At 35.8% G+C, this 21,461-nt stretch overlaps 1 protein-coding gene and 1 pseudogene across 1 annotated transcript in view; one reads left to right on the top strand and one right to left on the bottom strand.

Moving 5' to 3' along the window:
- The window catches only part of KCNH8 (potassium voltage-gated channel subfamily H member 8), a 278,542-nt gene that overhangs the window by 75,457 nt on the left and 181,624 nt on the right, over positions 1-21,461 (bottom strand). The window contains exon 7 of the mRNA XM_024566106.4: positions 17,368-17,575. Within this exon, the coding sequence (XP_024421874.2) occupies positions 17,368-17,575 (208 nt within the window). The remainder of the gene's footprint in view (positions 1-17,367; positions 17,576-21,461) is intronic.
- Positions 21,196-21,321, top strand: LOC112310020 (small nucleolar RNA SNORA66; annotated as a pseudogene).

The following is a 21,461-nucleotide window of genomic DNA, read 5'->3' as shown; positions in this document are numbered from 1 at the left end:
GTAGATTTTTCTGATTAATCTTAAGAAAAGGCAGAACAGGCCATCTGTTTTTAGCCAAAGAGGGAACTTTCAAATGCCTCTCAAATCTTAGCTAAAAATAGAGAAAATTCTAACAAAGATTAAGCTCATGGCTATGTTCGAAGAACACTAACTATGAACTATTTGCATCTAACCTTCCTATATAAAATGCTCATACAATTCACTGTGCTTTCCGATCAGTGCCTCAACATGGGCACTTTTTCCTGAGTAATTGCTCTGTTGTCTCTGATGACTTTAATGAGTTTATGGGACATACATTCACCCATGCACTCAGAGTACCAGTTACAAGAACAACTTGTCCCTGAATAGGAAAGTTCTAACCCAAAACACTCATCACTTGTGTCTACATCAAGACAAAAAAACCTCTTTTCGGGAAGGCAACTTGGGATAAAAATAATTGATTCCAGCCAAATCATTTTATTTTATTGGTATGTTTAAGTTTATTTTCTTGATCTATACCCCATTTCCTTTTTGTCCTCTTTTTTTCCTCTTGAAGGTTGGAATTTGGTGCAAACCTAGGTAAGAACAATGAATTGACAGGTCCCAGGTTTGCAAACCATTTCTCAGCTGCTTTAGTAGTTGCCTGGAAGTCATTTAAGTGAGGACAGGGATTTGACATCCATTAAAAAGGAAATCTCAACTTTCCCCAGTTTGCAGAACTTCACATTAAAGTTCCATGTACATTTCTCCAAATATGTTAAAGGAGATACATGTTCTAACATCTTGATTATAAACATAACTCTAACATAAATTAGACCACATAATGTACTGGCATGTTGTATGCAAATACACCATTAAAGAGTCCTCTGGAATTTATTTACCTTCACTTGGTATTGAAACTGCTATAAAGGCATTTACTTAGAATTTTAGGAAATGCCCAAGTCTCAAAATGAAACACCAGCATTGAGGTGTCAGCCTTTGTTCTCCTCCAGAAGAACTGATTCTGACTCATATGTCTAGCAATGCATCTAAAAACATATAACTAACTTTGTTTGATGGCTCAGTAGGGTGTGAAATACAATAAGTAGTGGGAATTTACATGAACATTCCAAAATAAGTTTTTAGCCAGCGGGTGGCTGAGTGATTGGGTTCGAGGGAAACACAGGGCAATGGGGTTTGTCAGAGAGAGACCTAAATTTTTAAAAGTGAGAAGTAGGTGGAGTGCAGAGAGACAACACACAGAGGAACAAGAAGCACAGGAAGAGTGCAGAAGAGAAACACGACAACAGAGAAATACGTCAAATCAGGTAATGCGGTAAATCTGGATAAACTCAGAAGGCAGACAATACAGCCTGTGAAAGTGCTACTTAATAGTTGTGTAATGTTGGGTAAGTTACTTACGTGCCCTAGTCGCGTCCTTCCTAAAGTGGGGAGCATGACAGTAACTCACCTCATAGGCTGTAGTGAGGGTGACACAGTTCTCACAAAGCACTTAGCACAATGCAGAATGAAACAAGCAAGCACTAGACAAAAACCTATTATCATTGTCGCTGCTGTTGTTTGAAAGGCATGAAGGTTTTCTGTTTTCCTGGAAATAATGAAGATTTTTGAAATCCTTCATTACTGAAAATTTGTATGAAATATTAACCCAATGTCTCATTTCCATTAGTAGAAAATAATGAACACCGTAGAAATAATGTACACAAGCATATCATTCTTGGACTTCAAGGACCTGACATCATTCTTACTTACAAGTGCCACTTTCCATTAAGAGGTACTGAAGACTTGAAAAGGGTAGGACATAAGCTCAGAACATTTTCTGTCATCAATTCGCTTTGCTATTCTTGACTCATTATGGTAAAAATAATGTGTTGTAATATTCTTATTTGTGCATTGGTGGTTAGAGACCACATGACGATCCACCCAATGTGCTGATTACTTTATATATTATTTAATTTAATCTTATATTGTGTAATTTAATTCTTATAATTCTAAGAATTAAATATAATTCTTATATTTATAATAATTCTAAGAGCTAAATGTTATAATCTGAAATGTTGATATTAAAATATTAGTACTTAGGTTAAAGCGAAACAGAACCAAGAGCAGACATCTATTAAGGAAAACTACCAGCTTTTAAAACTGGGTTAGTCTGAGTTTAAGTCTTTCCATGTTTTAATATGCCGTGCTACCTCCTCATCCTTCTTGTCAGTCAAGGTTTCGGTATTAATGCACTCCTTATTGACTTCATCTCCTTCATAGAAATGGCTGCCCAGTGGGTTCCTCTGTAATTACTCTTCCCTTCTACTTGCAAATAGGAATTTCCCAATTTGTTTTCTGCTCATAGTCCCCATCATCTAGGACACTCTGTCTGGAGACCTGGTGGTATTTTTATTTTGAGCACGAAAACTTTTGTAATGTTCTTCAGCACCACCTATCACCCCCACTAGAAGCCCTAGCTATTATTGCAAAGGTATTTGGTGGGAATTGATGTGTTAACGGCCTGTGCATGCAAGAGGTTGGGTAATCTTCTAAGAGCTTTCCGGAACCACAGACTGAACTCTCAGAAAGTTTTCAACACTTTTCCCAAGAATATAACTATTTGGTGACCCCCTCGTGGACTTTGCAAAAGACATTATATAGGTCAGGCCTATGGTGTGGAGAAATACACAGATGTTTTTCTTACAAGAACCCATTTTTCTATATAATTCCTTGGACCTTAAAAATATTGACTAAGCACTTTGAATCATGCTTTAATCATTCTATTCATTGACATTTGACTTTTAATTTTACCTGCAGAGACCATTTCTCTGTTGACAAATCCAGTCTTTAGCAACCTTAATGCCCTTTTAATGGATTTGAACCAATGGAAAGAGGGCAAAAATGGTTTAGCCTCCAGCCAGGCACACAAAAGCTGGTTTAACTCACATTGCGATCGAAGTACAGTATACAGTTTATTTACACATATGCCTAAGTCTTGCCCTAACAATTTGGAAAAAATGTGTTTATGCTTTTATCAGATGATATCCTCTGAAGACCCTTTAGTCCAGTCTCTGGGAAACATGTTTCAAATTCCATGGGGCAGCTTTGGTAGGCGTTACTCAGGGAGAAAGCTGCGCAACTTTGGGCACGAAGCAGAGGTGTCAAGAGGCACACAGTAACGGGAACAGGGAAGTCCATGAACACCAGAACATCATGGGGGAAAAGGGATGGAAACAGGAGTAGCATGACCAGGCAGTGGTAGGGCCTCTAAGGAGGGAACTAAGCACCCAGGGCCCTCGTGAGCCTGAGTCCTGGACCCAACTACCAAGGGTCCAGGAACAAATGATTTACCTGTTGGCCCAGGCCTGGGTTTCTCTCTAAGTTTAGTGTTCAGCTCAGTCTGCCTTCCCTGGTTCTCTACCCTTTTATCCCATTTCTACTCTGTCTCTGTAAAACAACAGCATTTTCAATGATTATAAATACAGTTGTTAAGACGTCAGCTCCAACTACACTCATTCTATGAGGTTGACTTTTTCAGGGTCATTTGACACCACTTCCTGGTTCTTGGTTTCCCATTAATATACATCTTGCAGAGTATCAAAGTCTATTTTTGATGTTTGTCTTATAATTGAACACAGCTAATTTTTTTTTTTTTTTAGCAATTGACCCTTCACAACAAGACTTGGTTCCTGAATGCTCTGTTCTCACACCCAGTTTCCACCCAAGTGTATAATCAGATCATTCCTTTTGCTTTCCCTTCTGCTGCTCCTGAAAAAAAAAAGCTTTCTTTTAGCCAATAGACTAAAATATTACCTTCATTGCTTCTACCTGTCTAGTATTCTATATGGCCCCTAATTAGTTAATTGAGTAATTTATTCACTTAGCCAATATTTAGTACCCATGCATAATGTTTGAGATGCTGTGTGGGGTATTAAATGAGGGAGATGGGTCTTCACTATATTGTGGTCTACTGGGGTAACACATATATGCATAACGTTCACCAAGCTAGGTGGTCCTTGCAGGAATAGTCAGAAAGGGTTAAGGGCAGATGGAAGTATTCAAATTGCACTGTAGAGAATGAGTAGAATTTGGAATAACAGAGATGGCAGAGAAGCGCCATCTCTGCAGAGATGGCAGGGAAGCTGAAAGCACAGGAATAAAGAAACTAGGCCAAATGTATAATGCATATACTGAGAAAAGAAGTTCATACAGTTTGGCCAAAGTGAAGGGTATGGGACAGGAAGTCATATATAAAGTATGTCTAACCTACACGTTTTCCAACTCAATATATTTTTTTCTTTTCTTCGTAGGTAGTAAAACAAACAACCATAATAAAAATCGGGTTTAAGTTCCTTCATCAAAGACTGATATTTGATAAAATAGCTAACTTCCTAGAGAGAACCTTTGAATAAACTAGTAAGAAAAATAGTCAAATCATTCTCCTCCTGTGTGGTGTGTGTGTACAACAGTAAAATCATAAATAAAGTAAGAGTGGATTTAATATCATTCTTCCTAGTCAAGGGAGTCCTTTGAACTTTATTGTGAGAATATTCAATGTACATTTTAAAATTTTAGCAATAAGTTTTAAAGAAATAATAAGGCAAATAGTACTAAGGCTTGAGAAACTTCTTGGCGTTCTTCTCAGGGCCAGTCAGTCAGACTCCAACACCCAACAGATGTAGAAGCATGAAAGATGCTTTCAATACTCATGGAGGTTCGTACTGCTGATTTTAGGTTGCTGGCATTCAACTCTTATGCTGGTATCCGGATAATAATTTTTAATCATTATAGATCATCATCATCATTTTGATGCAACATAAATATTTCAAAGAATCTTTCAGGATATTGCAAAATTCTCTCACCTTTGGCGATTTTATTTATAGTATATTTTTATCCCCTGGCACTTGTCAGAGTCTATGTACTCAGTTTTTGATTTCCATGCTTACACTGATCAACCCCTTAGCCCTTAGCTCCTCCCCCTGCCCTCCCCACCCCCCACCCCCAACTGCAGGCCTCACTGCACTTTAATCTCATCTGATTACCGGCCTGCAGCTGCCTCTGGGCAGGCTGCTTCGTGAGAGTAGGGATTATGGTCTCTTTATACACTTGATTCCCAAGCCTAGCTAAGGGTGTGACAATGTATACACACTCAATACATATTTGCCAGGTGATAAAGCATATCTTTCTAAGTCGTAAAGGCCACAGGATAGATACTCTTGCCATCTGGACAAGACAGGCTTTGGGTTTGCAGAACGTCTTGAACTGCAGCCCCATCACTACTTAACAATTTGACTTCAGGTGAGCTAGTCTTTTAAGTTCCAACTTTTGGAACTAAAAATACCTCTTTGTTTGTTGAGAGGGTTGACAAAGATAATTGTGTAAACCATCTTTCATGGTGCCTAAAGTAAATGCTGGCTCCTTTTCACCTTTTCTGTAATCTACCACTTTTCACAAATAACTGTATTACTCAAAAATAAATTAGCTTTCTAAATTAGAAGATGAGTTGACAATTAATTTTCATCATACATCATGTATATAACTAAAAATGGACATATCTCAGTGGGGAATTTGGGGCGTTAGAATAAACTGACCCATACATGGAGACAGAGCATGAAATATATTGAATATCTAAAGCAGGGGTGTCAGACTCATTTTCACCGGGGGCCACATCAGCCTCATGGTTGCCTTCAAAGGGCCGAAAGTAATTTCAATTCCTTAACAGTTAAGGAGTAGTAACATTTATACAATCTTGAAATTATTTCAGCCCTTTGATGGCAACTGTGAGGCTGATATGGCCCCCGGTGAAAATGAGTTTGACACCTCTGACCTAAAGGTATCACTACCACTTAGCAAAATCACATGTCTCCGGAGTGATTATGGAGGTGTCTCAAAATTCGAAGAAGGACATTTTGACCCACTGTTGGGATTTCAGTGCCATTCGACCCCCACCTCCATCTAGGCACTATCATTCATTTAATCTCACTTATTGTCTGCTTTGTGTTGAAAGAAATAAAGACATATTTTAACTATTTTGTTCAGTTAATAGACATGATCAGTAGAAATGAGACAAATACAACTGACAATGTTTAAAACAGAGCATGTTAAAATTGGTTAGTTCTCAAAACAAAACAACCTGATTGAAAATAAACGTTTCTTTAGAAACATTGAAACCAGGAAACATTGAGGGAAAATCAGACACAGAAATAAGCAATGCAAAATAAAATTCACAATACCTAAAATCACACAAAGTAAACTTTGTTACTGATCAAAAATGATGGAAAAATAAGTCATGAAAGATTACTTCTCAAAACCATAAATTAAGAAAACAACTTGGTAGAAATGTCACAAAAGAAAACATCTTTTCTAATATGGGATTAACAATGATTGATACATTAAATCTTTGGTGTAATATTTACGTAAAAAAGAACTTGTCTTGATAAAAATAATTCTAATAAAATTTTAAAAGCAAATATAAAAAATGGTTTAAACCTGTTATACAGGTATTTGATCCAAAAATTAAATTAAGATAATGAAGTTTTAACAAGCACCCTTTCTATGAGAACTCAGAAATGTTGCCTTCATTCCAACAAGAGTGTTCGTATTACTCAACATAGAATGGAAATGTCTTTAAGGGTCAAGAGAGTGAAGACAAATCATTCCTGGGGTTTGTTAAAATGAAAGAGATTCAAACTAGTAGGATCAACACATTTACTCATCAAAACCAATTCTGCATTTGGTTTAATAGACTGATCTCTCTGAATATAGTTATTGACTCATAGAAAATAGAAAACTTTACTAAAGTAATTCCATTAAGCTTGTACCCAAAGATGGAATTCTTCCCTTCCAAAGAATTAAAAAGTGTTTGTTTGACTGACTAATTTGAAAGAATATCAAATTCTAAAATTTGGCAGTGGCAACGAATTGCTGTTTCTCTCTTTCTCTCACTCTCTCTCACAACACACACTCAATATGGCCATACATTTGTAAATAACGGCTACCATACCATCACTTGCTTAGGCCATTCACCAAGCCTGCGAGAAATCTCAGAGTTACATATGCCCCATTGTCAGCAAAACAATACTGAATTATTCATTTAAGTATATCTAATGCTTCAGAATCCTATTATACCATGATATCATTTTTGGGGTTTCTGAAAATATATTTGCATTGTTATGAACAAATATTTTTGTATGAAACATATAAAGCACTGTTATGGAGATAGGAATCACGTATCCTCACTTATGACATACTCTTAATATAAATCACATGCTAATTGCCTCTCTTTGAAATCATGTTACAGGTTACTCCTGAGTGAGTCAGAAAGAGTCACTGTATATTCCAAAACACGCCATTTCAGCCACAGAATAGCCTTGCAACCTGCAAACCGAAGCCTGTCCATTTTTAAAATCAATGGAGTTAGGTAGTACTGACACATGATTTTATGGGCAGATGATAAAACTAGAAATACTACCCTCCTTTTGTGCATCACATTCAAAAAAGCCAATCTTGATAGAATTCCATTTTAAACTACAATGGAAAGATAGCTAAAAATAAATCTGTAATCCCTGAGCATCAGCAGGAGCTTTTCAGTTAGGATTGCAGACAGTTTGGGCACAGGCTTCACTACTGTAGGGAAAAAAACAATACACACCCACTCTTGGGAACAAAATCAACTGCTACAGTAATGATTTTAATGGAGTCTGCTTGTCAGCAACAATAATAATGATGGCTAAGACAGCAGAAGCAGTTGATGTGCACGGGGCATTCATATCGTTTAATTCTCCTGACAACCCGATGAAGTACCTAACCCTATCTCTATTTTGCAGATGAGGAAATAGCACCTTAGACAGGTAAGTGATACATGTCCACTGACAGATGGAAAGTAGAGGAGGCCAACTTTGAAGTCTGAACCTAGAACTCACATTCTTAAGAACTGTCATACAGCATTTTATCCTATGAGACCAAATATAGGTTCACAGGGAGCTGTCAAGCTCAAGGTTCATTTTCAATATCTTTGTAAGGGGAAATGGATGTAGAGTTCAAAAGCTACATTAACTTTTACATCTGCCTTCCATATTTCAATGGAATGAATTTTCTGGTATCCAGTTTCTGCCAGTCTGTTTAATTTTGGTGCAGGGGACAGGGGCATGGACAAATATACTGGGATACAAATCCACGAGTTTTAGTTTGTTTGTTTGTTTATTTATTTATTCTCACTCGAGGACAGTTTTGCATTGCTTTTAGAGAAGACATAGAGATAGAGACAGAGAGAGAGAGAGAGAGAGAGAGGAAGGGCAGAGAGAGAAACATTGATGCCAGAAAAGCATCGATTGGTTGCCCTCTCATATGATAAGGCCAAAAGCACCAGTTTTAAAAAGAGGGACTTCATAAGGAATTTCTGTCTTGAATGGCGTTCTGGGCGCTGACATTCTGAGGAAATAAAATTAGGTTTCATCTTTGTCTTTCCTGACTCGTCTCAATGGCAAAGAACATAAACAAAATGACTCACGTCCAAGGAACGGAGAGTTTATCAGTAAGGAGATTTTGGCTGTAGCCTCCATAGGGTCTTAGACTATGAAACACATTTTAATTATTTCTTCTGTTTGTAGCTAGTTGGAGAAACACTAAATACAATGAAAACACCCACACATCCACACATGACAAAAAGAAGAGAAGAGTTATTGAAATTTTTCTGCCAGATGTCTAATTAGTTTAGATAAAATGTTTAATTATCTTGTATTTCCCATTATGTTTTATGAGTTATATTCATGTTTGTAAAAATCTCAAATGGGGAAAGTATCTCAGTGGAAATTCTTTATAAATCTGATACCCCTTTATAAAAATATTCACAAAATCAGTGTAACAGAGGAAAACTTTTCATCAGTGCAAGTCTAGAGTGTGGGAGCTCAGTTTCCCATAAGTAGCATGTATACTCCTTTCCACAGGATATGCAGCTGGACAAACCAGTTGGAAAATATCATGAAAAGAAGCATTTTTTAAAAAATTTTTATTGTTATTCAATTACAGTTGTATGCCTTTTCTCCCCATCCCTCCACCCCACCCCAGCTGAACCCACCTCCCTCCCCCACCTCCACCCTCCCCCTTGGTTTTGTCCATGTGTCCTTTATAGTAGTTCCTGCAATCCCCTCTTCCCACTGTCCCCCCCCCCCCGGCTATTGTTAGATTGTTCTTAACTTCAATGTCTGTGGTTATATTTTGTTTCCTTTTTTCTTCTATTGATTATGTTCCAGTTAAAGGTGAGATCATATGGTATTTGTCCCTCACCGTCTGGCTTATTTCACTTAGCATAATGCTCTCCAGTTTCATCCATGCTGTTGCAAAGGGTATAAGCTCCTTCTTTCTCTCTGCTGCGTAGAATTCCATTGTGTAAATATACCATAGTTTTTGGATCCACTCGTTTGCTGATGGGCACTTCGGTTGCTTCCAGTACTTGGCTATTGTAAATTGTGCTGCTATGAACATTGGGGTGCACAGGTTCTTTTGGATTGGTGTTTCAGGGTTCTTAGGGTATAATCCCAGCAGCGGAATTGCTGGGTCAAAGGGCAGTTCCATTTTTAGTTTTCTGAGGAAATTCCATATTGTTTTCCACAGTGGCCTCACCAGTCTGCATTCCCACCAACAGTGCACTAGGGTTCCCTTTTCTCCGCATCCTCTCCAACATTTGTTTGTGGATTTGTTTATGTTGGCCACTCTGACTTGTGTGAGATGGTACCTCATTGTGGTTTTAATTTGCATCTCTCTGATGGCTAGTGATGCTGAGCATCTTTTCATATGTCTCTGGGCCCTCTGTATGTCTTCCTTGGAGAAGTGTCTATTCAAGTCGTTTGCCCATTTTTTAATTGGGTTGTTTGTCTTCCTGGAGTGGAGTCGTGTGAGTTCTTTATATATTTTGGAGATCAGGCCCTTGTCTGAGGTATCATTGGCAAATATGTTTTCCCATACTGTTGGTTCTCTTTGTAATTTGGTGCTGTTTTCTTTAGCCATGCAGAAGCTTTTTATTTTGATGAGGTCCCATTTGAAGAAGCATTTTTTTGTGTTTCTACCTTTTGAGTTTGTGAAAAAATTCCTAAAAGACCATATTAGCTAGGTCACACCTTTTCTGGTCTCTATTGTCTTGAGGGAGTATATCAGCTCATCCCAACCAGAATTCCAACCCATTATTCTGGTCTTATCCCCTTTCTTACTCACTCTGTCTCAGGGGTGGCAAATTGGTGACCTATGTATGTGCTTAATCAGGCCCACGATATTTTGTTTGGTTCTTATACTGTGCATTTCAAGTTCTGAATGATATGTCATGTTTAAATATCAGAGATAATTACCAAAAAAGTCTCAATTTCCCCAAAAATCCTGATTCCCAAGTTCTCTAGAAAAATCAGATGGGGTCACATTTTATCTATACTGGTGCTAGAGTTGGGTCATGGTTGGTTCTTGCACTCTGCACTTTTTTAGACCTTAATTTCACTAACCTTTACTTCGACGCCTGTCCTGCTTCATCCTTGGATGCTATCCTCTTTCTCCTCTGGGCTTTTTATTTTGTGACCCCAGCTGTTCAAGAATTCCTACTTTAAACAAATTCATCCCATCCACTCACCATTCCTCGTGTACACTGTGAAATTTCCTCCTTCCATGCATTTATTCACACTGTGCCCCTCGCCGAAATGTTCTCTGATGAATCTTCCTCCAAAACATTACTCACGTTTTGAAACCCAGTTCAGTGGTTTCAAGAACCATTGAAACCATTGGTTTCCTCTCTGAAGAAATGCTATCTTTACAGAGATTCATTTAGAATCACCTTTACTTTCCAATGTTTAAAAAGTAATAATTTTTGTGTATTTTTATATCCACCTCTTGACTTTCTAACAATACAGTACACTTTTAGAAGGCAGGCTCTGAATTTTAATTCTTTGTATTGCTTGTAACATTGTCCTTCTTTGGGCCTCATAAAGTATTAATTTTATAGTAAAAACTGGAAACTTTGTAGGGTTTAAATGCAAAAATCTCAACGACTCAGTTCTCTTTCTGTTCTATTCTTTCTCTATCTATAGTCTCTTGGGAAAATAATCTGCAGTTCATTAAACTGTCACCTATTTTAAAAGAATTACTATGATTAATATAGTAACTAGAAAGAAATAATTGTATATTAAGTACATTTAGTGATGTCTTCTTAAGACAGCAGCAAAATTCATTTTCCTGATAATTGAACAATTCTGTTTGAAGAATTGGAGGTTTGAAGTTTTAAGTGTAAATGCTATTCCCACATAAAGGCATTCCAAGTGCAAATAATATCTGAAGTAATTACCCCATATTCAATTGGACTTTTATGGGTTGAATTACAACCATTCTTATATTTCAAACAAAACATATAACAAAATCTCACTGGAATTTAGGTTATTTTGGGGGGGTCAGAAATTGGTACTATGGTGTGGCAAGTTATGAACTTATATATATATATATATATACACATGTGTATATGTATATATGTGTGTGTGTGTGTATTCTTTCAAAAGAGGAAGTGAAATCTCCACATGTAAAAATGAGACAAACAATGAATGTAATTAGAAATCAATAATGAAGAGTTAACTTCAAAGTCCCATATAAACTGAATAACAATTTTAAAATATTTCAACACTTAAAAATATATAACATTAAATAAATTATCTAGGAAAAATAGAACTGAAAATTAGTGAGCTAAGTGTCTAATTCACCAAAGAGGAAACTAGAGTGGGCCCCAAACCTGTGAAAATATGTTCTACCTTACTTACTCAGGGAAGTGGAAATTAAAGTAAAAACTAGACACTATTTAATATCCTCCATTCTTCCCCTTAGCCACATCCAATTTTCGCAAGTTTAAAAACTGGTAACAATTGGTGAAAATCTGGGGAAAGAACACATATCATATTGCCGAAAAAGAAATTGGTACAACTGCTTTAGAGTAATTTAGCAAAATATGTTAACTTTGCAGATACGCCCTTTGAGAAAGTGCCCTTCTACGTATCTGACCCAGGGAAGTTCTTACACATGTGCACAACGAAACTTGTATTTGATGGCTGCTTGCTCACTCATTGTAATAATGAGACATGCAAAGCAAGTGAGAAATGGACAAATCATTTAAAAGGATGAGCAAACTGGCTTATTGTACAATATAATTCTACCAAACAGATAAAGATAAATATATAGGTGTATATATTATTACAAATGTCTTTTCTTTAAAAAAATGAAAGCTTTGTGAGAATGGAAAAAGTTACAAAGGAAGCAAGAAATCCAAGGCTCAGTATAAACTATCCGTGTGACCTAGGACAAGTTGTTCAATCTATATGCCTCAGTTTTCTAAGTATTGGGCTAATAGTTTTGGGCTCATAGAATTATGGCAGGATTAAATGAATGAATTGATGTAACATACCTAGAACAGTGCCTGGCACCAAGAAAGCACTGTGTACATCTGCTATTATCATCATTACTACTGCTACGACTACGACTACTATTTCTGCTATTACTACTTCCACTTGTCATGCTTTATGTGGAAGTTAAAGAAACATAATAATAACATATTATTTCACTAATACATGTGGGCAGTAAAAATAGCATCTGAGAAAATCCTATGCACCAACTTTTAGAATAGTAAGGAGGAAAGGAGGAGGGAGCATGTGGGAATTATATTGCATTGGGACTTTGGCTATATCTGTAATATTGTATTGATTTGAAAAGTAGAAACTAAGCAAATTATAGCAAACTGTTTAAAAAGATATAATTTCCAGAGGGGGTCTATTGTATTCATCCTAAAACTTCTTTGCATACTAAAAATGTTTCATAATTTAAAAAAGAAGTTTCCAAGAATTAACTTTCCAAACACATTTCCCTTTTTGTAAAATGGGGTTGAAAGTATCTGCCTCCTGAGATTGCAGTAAAGATGAGATGAGAAAAGGCACACGAATATATTGTGTTAAGCACTGCGCCATGCATGTAGCTTGTGCTCAATAAATGTAAGCTAAATATTTATTTTATATACGTAAATGATTTTCAAAAATGTAAATAAAAATAAACTTACAAGTAATTCCACTACTCATTGAATTTACTTCCATTCTCTGTGTGTATGAATTTACCTTTTTGTCCTAAACAGGAATCACAGAAATTGAATCCTCGGTTCTTCACTTGAAATAACCTGAGTTTTTCCCCCATGTCATTTAGTATTCATTATAATCATGGTGCTTAAGGATCTATTATTTCTTACATTTGTGTTTTCTTGAGATCCTTTTTTTCCCTGTCCTTTCCTCTGTGTTCCCTAGTTTGTGTGATTTATAAGGTGTATGTGCTATTTGAAATTCTAGTTGATGGTGATATTTAAATTTTCAAAAGCCCATTTATCTTATAGTTTTCTACTTATGTAGTCAATATTGAGAGTTTCCTCTACCATTTTAGTACCGCCTTTCTCTGCCTTCATCTCGAAGATGGGACATTTTATTCAATTTAAAAACTGATATTCTTGGTTGGAATAAAAAAGTTCCTGGGCCTGACAGAACTACCCTTCTGTTTTGAAGCAGTCTGTGCAATAGCAGGAAAATTGTTCCATTTTCTTGGATACCTTCCCTCTCTGAATCAGAGGGCACAGTGTGAGTGTGTGATAAAGAGCTTCCATTAGTTTGGGTCTCTCAAAAAACTCAAGTTGCCTGTTGATTATATCTAAAAATCCAATCCTATTTACCTGCCTTTTAGTGGAAATTGCTTTCATTTCTTGTAATAATAGATCAATGGTTGATCCTAATTTTCAGTGATGGCTAAGATGTGACATGAGGTCTTTATTCTGCCTTTCATATGAATGTTAGTGGGCAGATGGGAGAGGCTTCATTAGGGTTGTTATTAAGGAACACTCTTATCTGGATCCAATATTCTAAAATCTACTGAGGGAAGGAAATAGGTGAAGAAAGGTAACTAACTTAAAAATACTGACATTCTGATTGTTTTCCATGGAACTCACTTTTTATTCTCCATTATTTCTTTAAAATGTTATCTTTACTCCTCAGCACTGGAAATTAAAACACATTATGTTTGGGTTTGTGGAAAGAAATATATAAACTAAAAAGTAATTTTTAAAAAGACCTATCAGGTCAACCCTTCTCCATCTTTGAAACATGGGCTAGAAGTCACAAAAACCAGTTCGCATATTGTTGGAAGTAGGATTATGTATTTCCATCTTCAGAAATAATTTAGAGTAAAATTAAAAGTCTTTTGTCTCCCTCTTTTTCACATAAAAATAAGATAGGTTGATGTTCTGAAGATTCTGGAGACCCTTTGTTCTGACCACTTCATTTTTCACAGAAGAAATATGAGGCCTGGAGCCAGGAATAAGTTCTTAAATTCATGACTCCTGGTCTACTGTTCATGATGCCTCATCAAAAAGAAGCAATTAAGTAATATTACAAGTTTAGAATATATTCTCTCTCGGGTTCTTTCTTACACTAACATGCTATGAATCTATGAACCAAGGTTGACTTGAATAGAGAGGAACTCCACTACAGCCACCTCAGTTGCACTAGGTCATTGAGTATAAAGGTCGATAAAAAATGTTAGAGTTAAAAATACTTTGTGAAGAGACACCAGCTGAGCTAGTTAGAACACTATGTAAATAACCGAATTCTTAAGATATGAGGAAGCCAGCTTTGCTTCTCACTGTCCTTTAGAAATTAAATCAGAAATAAAATTTTGAACATTTTAAACACAAGTTTCAATATCCCTGCTAGAGAGTGGCATTGCTTTTTCTCAATTTACATTTCTTACATTTCTTAAAAGTTGCATGTCAAGTAAAATTATTTATTGAGCTTGCTCACATCATAAAATTGGAAGTACATGGTTGTGGCTAAAATCTTCCAATTATTAAGAAATTTAGGAAGAAGTGGATTAAACAAAAAGGATTTCATGGCATGTATATTATTGTGCAGAAAACAATTACATCCTAATGGTACAAAGCCTGGAAAGAGCAGAAAGATTGAAACATGTTCTACTGATGAGTTAGGGCAGTGATGACCCAATTTTTAACTCGATGAAAGACATGTCAACAGACTAAGGTATTATTTCTTCAACAAACCACTGTTTTAGGTGTAAGACAGTTTTCTTAAAGGAATTGTTGATTAAATCCTCTCCAAGTTGAAAACAATCTTAGAGATCATGTAGCTCTGGGATGCTTTTCTTTGTTTCGGTTACCAGGAGCCCAGGAAAGAACATCATGGAATACACACACTACCGACAAGTTTATGCAAACTATTTTCATGTGGGTATACGAATTTATCATCAGAGATCTACAGCTCCCACTCATTTTCCAAAAGGGCTATGACTCAAGAAGGATTGAGACTTAGTAAGAATTGGTAAAGGATCTCATTTTAAAGACAAATACGGTTTGATAAAACTTTCTAGGCCATGCAGCTAATTAGTAGTAGGACTCTGGTTAGAATTGAGGATCCCAACTTTTACTATGAAATATATTTTTGAGGGCCATGATTTCAGTTTGGTTTGATTCTCTGGAGTACCAAGCATCAAAAGTAACGTTTGTTAGTGATTTATAAATTATATTTTCAGTAAAGTCTTCTAGTGGAGTTAGAATAAATATTTAATAAAATAAATAATTTTCTCAAACCAGTAGTCAAAAGGAGCATAGACTTAGATAAGTCAGGGAGAAATTTATTATTAGAAATTTCTCTATTATTATAGAGAAATTTAGATTATATGACTGCCTTTCTAAGAAACTCAAAGAAACTAATTAAAATTTGTTAGATACATATTTGAGATATCTATAAAGTATTATTTCCAAATCCCTAGATTTTCTTATACCGATAACTGGAACAAAGTTAATAGAAAATGGGTACCAATCCCATAAGCACAAAAATGTACAGTACTCAGAAATAAATTTAATAATAAATATGTGCAACCCATGTGAAGAAAACTACACAGTTTGTATTTTTAAAAATTTAAATAAATGAAGACAAATAACATAACCTTGCATGGCAAAAATATCTTCATGTTATAAAAGCATTAATTTCCCCAAAATTAATACCAGAAATGAATGCCAATTTAAAAAACCATTTAGATTTGGGGGGGAGGGATTTTTTTTTCTTATATTGATCTACATGAGTAAATTGGCTAGAATGGCGTCATTCTATTTCTTGTACCAAAATTGAAATAGTATGGTAATTATAATTCTGCAGTATTGGTATAAAATTAGACAGTCGGTGAAGAAAAATGAAACCTAGTAACAGTCAAGTATGCCTAATAATTAATTATGATTAAAATGCCATATTTATTAGCGGTAATAAATGGATTATATAATAAATGCTACTGGAAAAGTAGTAAGGCATTTAAAATATACATACACGCATATGTACAGATAACCATACATTCTCAGATTTAAGCCTCAATCAGCTTAGATCTAATTCAGTCAAACTCCTCCGACCACCAAAAGTAAACCTCTTTTCTCTTCTTTTGGATGCTCACCCTTTGGATGTTACCTTTTGGGCCACCCTAAAATTAGTGTTTTCTGTATGAGATAGGTCTCCATCGTTGAGCTCATTTAAGAACAGAAGCATTTGGAACTCCCTGAGCCAAAAACCTATTACTGTCTCTAAACTTAACAACCAGACAACTCAGGAAAAGATTGTGAGAAGACTGTAGATATTTTCATTTTCGATTAAGGTTCTTGTGGTTGACATAAATAAAAAAAATGTGTTCATGTGCCAACATTTCAGAATCATTTATGCAGAATTATGTAACAGTTGGAAAACTTCCCTTAAACTCCCATGTATAATGGAAACACAAAATTTTACAAGTTATACTATAAATGTCCAGTCCTTAAAAATTATATTTGTATTTATCCAGAACAAATATCACAAATTCTCAAAGTATGCTTAATGTAGAAAGTTTACCATTATAATAGCTTTCTCTTTCTTAAAAAAATGGAAGGATATTTTCGTTTTAACTTGCCACCTAAAATTCAAATGATGATTTTCTTATGCTTTAGAATATTGTAGTGATTGGCTATAGTTCAGTTGCCTAATGATTTACTATTACTTGCCCTCCATCGGATATGTCAAGATAAGATCACACATTACTTATCTAAACACTTCTTTAGACTTGCTGGTTATTTTAAACAGTAAACCCATTTGAAAGCTTAATCCATTACTTTTTGAAAAAATTATAAGGTTGTTCCAGAGAACTTTCTCAAAAGGGATCTCTTGAATCAGGGACCTCCTCCTTGCAAAAAGAAAAAAAAAAAAAAGAAAAAAGTGACAAATGACATCAGAGGCTATATTTTACAGACTTATCTTTCACTTCCTCCAAATTATAGACACTCTTCCTTTTCACTTAAAAACAATGGAAAATGTGACAAATGTAATCCCTTACCAACTTCCCACTTCAGAAGGCTGTTGTCTTCCCTTTCCATTTTTCCAATGACATACCAGATACAGGCCATCCAGTGTGCAAGAAGCGCGAACATGGACATGAGCAGCGTCAGGACAATTGTGCTATGTTGGGAATAACGGTCTAGCTTCTGCAGGAGACGCAGAAGACGCAGCAGGCGGACGGTCTTCAGGAGATGCACCAGAGACACCTGTGGCAGAAGACAATGCAACACAACTGGGCTCATGGGTTCACTCAGTGCTGTGGCAGGTACTTTAGCTTACAGCCACTCAGAAAGGCTCTTGCAATGAAGTATAATCATGGTTCCCTTTGCCTGGACGCATCTATGTCATCTCTTCACATATATTGGGAAGTGATAAGATAAAGAAGGACAAGACAATTTTTTTCTTTGAGTAAATATTTATGTTCCTTAATTAAGATTTAGCTTTTTTTTCCTACTTGCATGATTGAATATCATTTTATATATTGATACACAACTGAAACACATTATGATATGAGGATTGTACGTAAGACATCTCATACCCTCACACACATTTTCTTTCAATCGCACTTTCCCATCCTTTGTGTAAGGGGATTCTTTTTTAAAAAATTATTTATTGATTTTTTGAGAGTGGGAGAGAGAGAGAGAGACACCACTTTGGTTTTCCACTTATTTATTCTTGTATGTACCCTGACCAGGGATTGAACCCACAATTTCGGTGCATCGGGATAATGCTCTAACCACCTGAGCTGCCCAGCCAGGGCTGTAAAGAAAATTCTTTATAACAATAATTTGTATAGCCTGAAGTAAAATACTTTAAAGTGGTAATAAATGTAACCTAGAATTTTGAGAACTAGTTAGAACTTTGACACTTGGCTAAGTTCTGCTCATAAGTACGGTATCTTGCCTCACGTACTATACCATCTTCCTTCTAATATTATCAATAAAGAAAACACTTCTTTGAAGCTTCTACGTTCTCAAACATACTCTGGAAACCAAAATCAAAGGGGAAATTTAAAGACCATCTCCTAGGTCCTGTCTTTGCATGCATTACGAGCAATGGACTTGTAGCTAAAGGTTGTAGCTAAAGGTTGGACTTTAGCGCCCAACTGAAAAAGATGTACCACTGGTGTTCACCAGAATAGTTAATGTCACTATTAACAACACTTGTAGTTTACTAACATTGACTCCTTTCATACCCTCAGAGGGTCTCAAAGAGCATTCTAAAACAGAAAAGTAAAACATTAACTCATGCAAACAGAGTTTGACAAATTCTTTGACCTTTTCTAATTTTTTTGGGGGGGGATGGGCAATAACTAGAGAAGAAGGAAGTGGTTTGTATGACTAGACCAAAGAATAATTTTTCCTTCACAGAGAGCATCTTTGGAAGTTTGCCTTTGTAATTAGCTGGAGTCAGTCAACTTCTAGCTTCTTCTACCACTAGCCATCTTCCCTTATCTCTAAGAAAAACATGCCTAGATCAATGCCTGACAGATAGTAAGTACTCAATAAATATTTAAGTGTATAGATGGATAAGTTATGAAGTTAAGATGCAAATACTCCAAAATTAGTATAATGATAGATATTCAGTAAAAGTGTTTCAGTTGCAATCTTGTAAATTATTCTTTACTGAAATATAACAAAATCATAAGGTCAGTTGAGGAACTTGCCAGCTAGCTGTACTCTTATATTTCTTTTTGTCATTCTTTTGTGACACATTATTTTCTTCTTCACAACCAGTTCTCACCTATCATCCTCTGGCTGTTTGTAAGTCAGGTGATTACATGGTAGGACTTCGCACTTCCTACTCTGTATCTTAGAAGAATTACTAGGGGTGAAGTTTATTTTATAGGTAGAAAATTTCATAGATAGATAGATGACAATTTCATAAGTAAAATAAAACTTGGAACAAAAGTCCCAGATGGAGGAAGCCATCGGCTATGAACAGAATTGTATTCCTTCATACATCATATGCTAAAGCCCTAATGCTTAAGGTGATGCTATCTGGAGATGGGACTTTGGTTCCGGGTTCCAAGGTAATCTGGTTTAAATGAGATCACAACAGTGAGGTCCTCATGATGGGATTAGTGCCCTTATAAAAAGAGACCAGGGAGTGCTCTCTCATGCTCTCCCATGCTCTCTCTTTCTCCCTCTGCTCTCTCTTCCTCTCTTCTCCTCTCTTCTCCTTTCCTTCCCCTTACCAAGTGAGGACACAGCAAGAATACAGCGGTCTATAAGCCAGGAAGAGGCTTTCACAAGAGACAGATTGGCTGAGACCTTGATCTGAGACTACCTAGCCTTCAGAACTGTGAGAAATAAATTTCTGTTGTTTAAACCACTCAGTTTATAACATTTTATTATGGTGACCTGAGCAGACTAAGATGCAGTCTGAACACATAACATTGACACAGGTAATCTCCTGTTTTTTCTGACCAGAAAGGGGATACTTGAGGAAGAATGTGGTACTGTCCTTACATGAGGACAATAGCCATTGGTCAAGACAATGAACAGGGTATAGCCTGGGGCTCCAGGTTGAGGCAGCCCTAATGATTTTGCTGGCACTTAAAAAAAAATTATACTTATTTCCTTTGGAATCAAGAACTTCCTGCTATAAATGTGAATTTTGGATCCTGATGAATAATGGAAGAAAGAGGCATATTTGATTTAAGTGGAAATATACAATCTGAAAAAAAGGAAAGGATTATTTTTACTCTTGGGATGCTGTACTGAATTGTTTACTGATGAGGATTATAAGCTACTTGCAGACAGGCACAAGAGTGATTCATTTATTCATTCACTCATTCATTAAAACCCCCTATCAAATGACAACTTCCTCTGTTTCAAGTGGCGATGAATATCTCCAGGCTTTCAACTAGGGAGGAGAAAGAGAGAGAGAGAGGAGGGAGAGAAAAGAGAGTGAGGAAGCGAGGGCGGGAAGGAGCGAAGGGGGAGAGAGAGAGAGGAGCTAATTAACGTGTACTGAGGTCTTTCTAGATGTCAGACACTCTGCAAGGTAATTTATAGAAATGTTGCCTTTTTTAGGCTGCTTGGAAATCCTAAAGGAATTTTTATGCTTATTTTAGATCAATTTTGATAACTTTACCAAGGAAGTCACTCAGACGGGATCAGTGATCAACTAGGGTTTGTACTTTTGCCATTTTTCACTCTATCATACTTCCTATGTCTCATTCATAATTTTATTTCTCATAAAAACTTGTATTTCTTACTATATACAAGTCACTTGGAACAGTACTGGCCTCATAAAACAGTACATGAGGCCCGTATTGTTCAAAGTGACTTGTATATAGTAAGTTTTAACAAACAAATGTGTGAGCTATATATAAAACATTTGCTAAAACCAGTTGTGGACAGAACCAAAGCAGAAACTATTTTTCAGTATCATTTGTAGAGATGCATTAACTAGACACATTTTAGATTTGGGAGGCTTTCTTTCTTTTTCTTTCTTTCTTTCTTTCTTTCTTTCTTTCTTTCTTTCTTTCTTTCTTTCTTTCTTCTTTCTTTTTTTCTCTTTCTTTCCAGTATAACAAGACAAAACATAAATTATTCCTCATAACTTATGTTTTCTGGGAAGTAAATATAATATGTTGAACAAGCTTTTATGTTGAGTTAAATAGTTATGTGCTTACTGTTGTGAAAAGCAGAAAAATTATCACGGAAGAGGAAATAATTACTTCTTTCCTCTTCTTTCTTTCTGATTTAGATGTTAATCTAAAATTTGCATTCTTTATATATCATTTGTGCCAGATTTCATCAGTGAGAATAAATAAAGAGAGCAGGAGTGCAGTGAAAGTATACAGGTATTTAAAATTCATCAAAATATAAGAATTATGATGTTGCGGAAGAGAAGGGAACCAGGTTTGCTAAAGTAATATTGGTGATAGAAATGTATTGGCCTCAGAAGCTACTGAGGTGGTCCATTCTATCCTAGTACAGTGTAAAAAGAAAATAAGAATTAAATTTTTCAAAAATCTTTTATCTGTGTTAATTTTAGGCAATGCAGATGTTAATATATAAATGTTATATATTTTTATTTACATATTATATATAATTATATAATATCTGTAAAATTATCCTG

This window comes from Desmodus rotundus, chromosome 8 (assembly GCF_022682495.2).
Source record: "Desmodus rotundus isolate HL8 chromosome 8, HLdesRot8A.1, whole genome shotgun sequence".
Classification (NCBI taxonomy): domain Eukaryota; kingdom Metazoa; phylum Chordata; class Mammalia; order Chiroptera; family Phyllostomidae; genus Desmodus; species Desmodus rotundus.
This window is presented reverse-complemented; position numbering and strand designations above follow the sequence as displayed.